The sequence below is a fragment of the Pygoscelis adeliae genome, unplaced genomic scaffold (assembly GCF_000699105.1).
Source record: "Pygoscelis adeliae isolate BGI_AS28 unplaced genomic scaffold, ASM69910v1 Scaffold58, whole genome shotgun sequence".
In the NCBI taxonomy this organism is placed as follows: Eukaryota; Metazoa; Chordata; class Aves; order Sphenisciformes; family Spheniscidae; genus Pygoscelis; species Pygoscelis adeliae.
The window spans coordinates 1,874,300-1,881,057 of NW_008825564.1; the positions used below are offsets into that span (position 1 = coordinate 1,874,300).

The 6,758-nt window shown below is 36.7% G+C and overlaps 1 protein-coding gene across 1 annotated transcript in view; it reads left to right on the forward strand.

The window, feature by feature from the left end:
• The window catches only part of ANLN (anillin, actin binding protein), a 31,395-nt gene extending 25,622 nt beyond the window's left edge, over positions 1-5,773 (forward strand). Inside the window, exons 23-25 of the mRNA XM_009332424.1 lie at positions 1,199-1,306; positions 5,089-5,261; positions 5,650-5,773. Coding sequence (XP_009330699.1) covers positions 1,199-1,306; positions 5,089-5,261; positions 5,650-5,773 — 405 coding nt within the window. The remainder of the gene's footprint in view (positions 1-1,198; positions 1,307-5,088; positions 5,262-5,649) is intronic.
• The last annotated feature ends 985 nt before the right edge of the window (positions 5,774-6,758 follow it).

Consider the following 6,758-nt stretch of genomic DNA (forward strand, 5'->3'; position numbering starts at 1 on the left):
AAGACTTCCCACCCCCCCCCCCCCCCCCCCCCCCAGTGTTCACAGACTTTGACTTACAAGGAAGCAACAGTATTTAACAGTATTTTTTGAGAAACCTCTTGAGCAGTTCTCTCTAAAACTCAACTTGGAAAAGGCAGCTGATACTTGGTCCTAATAGATGGCGCTGTTGAGATTATGTCCAGCAGATGGCAGTAAATGTGCTGTGAAAATACTTCAGTAAAACTTTAACATTTGCTGTTCTTTTGGTGTTTTCAGAAATCAGAATTTCTGCAGACTCTTTTCAAGCAGTTCTTTCTGTCTCCTTTCCCTTTACTTAATTGAAGTTGAGCAGATTTCATTAGATGCAGCCTTTTCATGTGCTTACAATATTTGCTATCCCAAGTTTTTGTGTACTAATTTAAGAAAGTCCTTGTTTACTTCTACTATACAATATGTAAAACCTGAAAAATGGTGTACGTGCATATTAATTTTTTTTCAGAGTAAGGGTTTGGAAACTCCCTGCACCATTAAAAATTATAATCTGAATTGTGAAGAGTGAAAAACACAACACAAATTAATTGAAAAAGAGAGTTCTGTACAAGTTCAAGAGGGATCAGGAAGCAGATACTAAACTTTGCAGTACTAAGGAAATGGGGCTTGAAATTGGCATAATCCTGCATCCAGTAAAATAACTGCCAACACAAACATTTAAAAATCAATTTCTAATTTCTTTTAAACTGACTGGACTCCTGAGTGTGGCCTGCAGAATAGCCAAACATTTTGTAATCCTGAATTGTAAGTCAAAGATAACTTAAATACCTAATCATAATAAATTATGTGATACTAATACATGTTTTGTGAACCATTCGTCCTGTATCTGCTATAAGTAACCCTCCATTATCTTAAAATAGTGGGAATGCTTACCACTGTCGGCATAAAAATGTGGTAATTTGAAATAGCAGTGATAGGTGCATTTTGAGCAAAAGGCTGCAAACCTGAGAACAATAGCACAAGCCCATTTTCTGTGCTATCTGGAAAATAAATATATTGTACTAATAGAAGTCTCTCTCCCAGTATATATTTTTTCCTTCTCGTATGTTTACTCCTATGACGGGTTGTACTTGCAGAACCATTCTGTTAAAAAAAAAAGTTGATTACAAACGAAGCTCAAGGTATAATGTTACCCCATTTTTTACATTTTTTTTAAATTTTTTTTAAGACTATGTTCGAAGATGTTAGTGGATTTGGAGCATGGCATAGGCGCTGGTGTGTGCTGTCTGGAAATTGTATATCTTACTGGACATACCCAGATGATGAAAAACGAAAGGTAATGGTATTTTATAAAGCTCAAGTCTAAAGTTTTGTAATACCCGACACAACTAGCTGTTCATTTTTAATGATGGTAATGTTTAGGCTTAAAACAGGTAAGTATATTCAAAGCATGAGATTCAAGCTTATAAAGTTTCCTTGGGGAATGGAGGGGACTTGTCTTCATAAATCAGACCTAAATTGGGGCAAACTTAGAAACTGACCACTTTATCTGGTGGGAAAGGGGAAAAGTGGAGGAAGATCCATATTTAATTTCCCCTTTAGTCTTAAGGCTTTCCATTGTGCTTGTCAAATGACTAATTATTTAATTGAAATTGATCAGACTTGTACAGCTTAATAAGCAGACTGTATCTAGTTGCCATAAGTTTTAGATAAAATAATGACTTTAACACTTAATATGGTAAAGAATTAGAGTGGGCAATCCTTCTATATTGCAGAAGCATAGCTGTCATTATGGATTTGACTTACAAGGAATTAACAGTATTTTTTGAGAAACCTCTTGAGCAGTTCTCTCTAAAACTCAACTTGGAAAAGGCAGCTGATACTTGGTCCTAATAGATGGCGCTGTTGAGATTATGTCCAGCAGATGGCAGTAAATGTGCTATGAAAATACTTCAGTAAAACTTTAACATTTGCTGTTCTTTTGGTGTTTTCAGAAATCAGAATTTCTGCAGACTCTTTTCAAGCAGTTCTTTCTGTCTCCTTTCCCTTTACTTAATTGAAGTTGAGCAGATTTCATTAGATGCAGCCTTTTCATGTGCTTACAATATTTGCTATCCCAAGTTTTTGTGTACTAATTTAAGAAAGTCCTTGTTTACTTCTACTATACAATATGTAAAACCTGAAAAATGGTGTACGTGCATATTAATTTTTTTTCAGAGTAAGGGTTTGGAAACTCCCTGCACCATTAAAAATTATAATCTGAATTGTGAAGAGTGAAAAACACAACACAAATTAATTGAAAAAGAGAGTTCTGTACAAGTTCAAGAGGGATCAGGAAGCAGATACTAAACTTTGCAGTACTAAGGAAATGGGGCTTGAAATTGGCATAATCCTGCATCCAGTAAAATAACTGCCAACACAAACATTTAAAAATCAATTTCTAATTTCTTTTAAACTGACTGGACTCCTGAGTGTGGCCTGCAGAATAGCCAAACATTTTGTAATCCTGAATTGTAAGTCAAAGATAACTTAAATACCTAATCATAATAAATTATGTGATACTAATACATGTTTTGTGAACCATTCGTCCTGTATCTGCTATAAGTAACCCTCCATTATCTTAAAATAGTGGGAATGCTTACCACTGTCGGCATAAAAATGTGGTAATTTGAAATAGCAGTGATAGGTGCATTTTGAGCAAAAGGCTGCAAACCTGAGAACAATAGCACAAGCCCATTTTCTGTGCTATCTGGAAAATAAATATATTGTGCTAATAGAAGTCTCTCCCAGTATATATTTTTTCCTTCTCGTATGTTTACTCCTATGAAGGGTTGTACTTGCAGAACCATTCTGTTAAAAAAAAAAAAAAAGTTGAGTACAAATGAAGCTCAAGGTATAACGTTACCCTATTTTTTACATTTTTTTAAATTTTTTTTTAAGACTATGTTCGAAGATGTTAGTGGATTTGGAGCATGGCATAGGCGCTGGTGTGTGCTGTCTGGAAATTGTATATCTTACTGGACATACCCAGATGATGAAAAACGAAAGGTAATGGTATTTTATAAAGCTCAAGTCTAAAGTTTTGTAATACCCGACACAACTAGCTGTTCATTTTTAATGATGGTAATGTTTAGGCTTAAAACAGGTAAGTATATTCAAAGCATGAGATTCAAGCTCATAAAGTTTCCTTGGGGAATGGAGGGGACTTGTCTTCATAAATCAGACCTAAATTGGGGCAAACTTAGAAACTGACCACTTTATCTGGTGGGAAAGGGGAAAAGTGGAGGAAGATCCATATTTAATTTCCCCTTTAGTCTTAAGGCTTTCCATTGTGCTTGTCAAATGACTAATTATTTAATTGAAATTGATCAGACTTGTACAGCTTAATAAGCAGACTGTATCTAGTTGCCATAAGTTTTAGATAAAATAATGACTTTAACACTTAATATGGTAAAGAATTAGAGTGGGCAATCCTTCTATATTGCAGAAGCATAGCTGTCATTATGGACTATCTTATTTGCAGTCACTGTTTTCTTGAAGCTCCACATTATAGCTGAAACTGATGCTTTTTAAATGGTTCTCACAGAAACCTAAGTTATTGTCTGGCTAATGAGACAAATCGGCGGTTCATCTGTCACTGAGGTGAACCTTCTTGTCTCCTTAGCGTGTTCTTGCAGTGTGTACTGAAATATTTCCAGGTCCTTTTAAAAACTGCTTTCAAGAGGGTTCTTCTGAGTCACTTAAGCAATTTACCGTTAAACACTTGCTTGTTTGTTGGCAGAACACTTTCTTTCCCAAACTCTGTGGCAAACTGGTCCTTTTGGGTCTTCTGTGTCAATCCAGATGCCTGAGTTTAGTTTCTTCCCTGCTAACAGAGGAAGACCATATGCTGATAGTTGACGTTGCCAAAATATATCAGTGTACTTTCTTTCCCTGCCAGGAGGGAGGGAAAAATCTCTGCCTACTGTAATAGAAGATAGGCAAAAAAAAAATTGAGTTAAGCAAGAAAAAGGTTCCTATTCTGCTTTAGTCTGCAAGAAAGAAGCTTTGGTTTGTTTTCCAGATTCTGTTCTTAAAAATCTTCTAGACTTGTTTCACTATCATTCTGACAAAGGGTCAGCTATATTCTTTTGATATACTGTCATCTACAGCAATATTGAACTCTGTCCTTATTAAATACCTCCCCTTACCCCCACTATATCTGGTCTACTATGCAGAGATAGATGTAGCTCAGAAATACCGGTATTGGGCAATGATTGCTTTAAATTGTGGAATGTTTTTTTTAAATAAATTTCCCATGGCTGTACATATTACCAACATGCAACCTGTTTCTTAATGTTCCTTGAAATGGAGCTATCCTTCTTCCTGTAAGTTAGGTTATTTTAACTAGCTATAGAATAGTATAGTGAACATGCCCAATAAATAGCAAACTCTTTTCCAAGCCAAGAGCAGCTTGTGATGTTTCCCTGATGAAGTATTCTGTAGGTGTGAAGAATCGGAGCCAAAGCCTGTAACTAACTTTAGGCATACAGCTGAGCCTCTGTCTATAGTCAGCAGAAAGAGATAACTGCCTTGAAATTTGAAATGCTCTTTGAAGGGGTCTGGCTATCGACTATAGAGGGAGCTAAAGCAGCAGGACGTGGCACTTAGGTGCCTTAGTTGCGTGTTTGAAGATGAATCCATATGCTTTTATAGGCTTTGACAAGAATGATGCAAGCATCCCTAAAGTGCTTGTTTTCTGTAGGCTTTGACAGGGTTTACTCTATCAGTTTGGATTTTATTATGAAGCTCACTTGAATTTGAGAGTTAAAAAGCTCTTTTTTTTTTTTTTTAAGGAAAAAAGAAAAGGGGGGATATATCTTTCTAGAGCCTAAGCCTTTAGTAAGGAATGGGTTTATTAGCTGTATTGTACGTGGCTGAGCCAGGGCACGTTCCATTGTCTATATTATCTTGCTTCAGCTATGGCTTTTAAATGCGAAATGTGGAATGCCTCTTTTTGTATGGAGTAATTGATTGGGGGGGAAGTCACTTAATATGGCAGAAATTGTCAAAGCATATGTTTTTCAGAATTATTCTTGATTGCAGTATTCTTGACTGATGAACTAACTTCACTTTCAGCATCCTTTGGGACGGATAAACTTGGCTAACTGCACTAATCATCAGATTGAACCTGCCAACAGGGAGTTCTGTGCCCGTCCCAACACTTTTGAACTAATAACTGTCCGTCCTCAGAGGGAGGATGACAGAGAGACTCTTGTCAGCCAATGCAGAGACACGCTCTGTGTTACAAAGTGAGTGGCTAAAATCATGAAGGTTTGTGGGAGGTTATGGGATGTGTGCGGGAGGGGTGTTTTGCCTCAAGTGATAGTTTTAATAACATAGAGCTTTACAACTTTGACATGCCAGTTCAAAGCCCATTTAAATGCTATGACTTTGGGGTGACACTTGAACTGTTTGGTTCGCTTTTAGTCCTATTTTGTCTTGCTGTCCCATTTCAGTCTTCTGAGGACAAATAGCTCAACTTTTCCAGAAGTGGAAATGCCAGGATTGTGGAATATTTGACTTCATGTTTTCTCCTGCTATTTGGGCTTCCACAGATGATCAGCTTGACATTTTTCAGAATAACTAAGTAGAGGCAGAGAAAGACGTATTTAATCTATTGGGTTCTTTGCCTTTTAGGAACTGGTTGTCTGCTGATACTAAAGAGGAGCGTAACCTTTGGATGCAAAAGCTCAACCAAGTCCTTGTTGACCTTCGCATGTGGCAGCCTGATGCCTGCTACAAGCCTATTGGAAAGCTTTAAACTCTGGAAGGGAAATATGAAGAAAATACGTATACAAAAACCCACATGAACTACACAAAAAAAAAGAATGTGGGAAGTCCTCTGGGTCACTTATGCTTTAAATTTGAGAGAGTGTGTAACATTATACAGGACTATGTTATGCAGTATTTTTATTTCACTTTAAGAATTTTAAAACTTTTTTGCTTCCTAGCTTTTGAGTATGGTAGGAAGCAATTAGCTATTTCTAAATGTGCTAAATATTTATGTAAGTCCTTTTTTGGAAGTCCTTTTTTAGCTAAGTACATTCTCTTCTTTAAAGAACTAAATTATTACAGGAAATCACACTTCAGGGCAGGAAGGGGCGGCAAGCTAGTGACAAAACAAGCTTACTAGATAACTCAGCTCCCTGAAAGAAACAATAGCTTGGAGTTCTCTAACAAGGATGGCGCTGAAGCACAAGACTTAATATTGGAGGGTTTGTCGTGGGTTTTTTGTAATGATCAGGCATAGAAGTTACTAGTGAATTTTATTCTACAACATGCAATATAGGTATTTCTTGCTTGCACAGTCTCCTTGTGGTCAGAACAAAAGACATGCACAATATATGCATACTTCTTTTGCAATTTCTCGTACAAACTGGTATGGATAAGTGCATGCCATGTATCCTATGTGGCTTACAGGTATGGAATTATGCATGCAGTGTATTGCACTTTGATAGAAATGAAAGGTCTTGAATATTTTTGTTAGGACTGCTATATTAAAAAAAATCAGAAAAAAATTAGTTTTAGGATTGTATACGTCAGTATTTCCTGGGACTCATGGCTTGTACAAGCTAGAATTCTCCATTTGAGAACCAGGAATAGGTTGTAAAAGTGCTTTTTGGTTTTGGTTTTTTTTATATATAAGACACCACAAAGCTGCTATGTACCAACTAATCCGCCGCTGGCCGAAAGTATGGGTCTTCCTCCCCCTTGTAGGCATGTCTGTAAATGCAGATAAAAACATT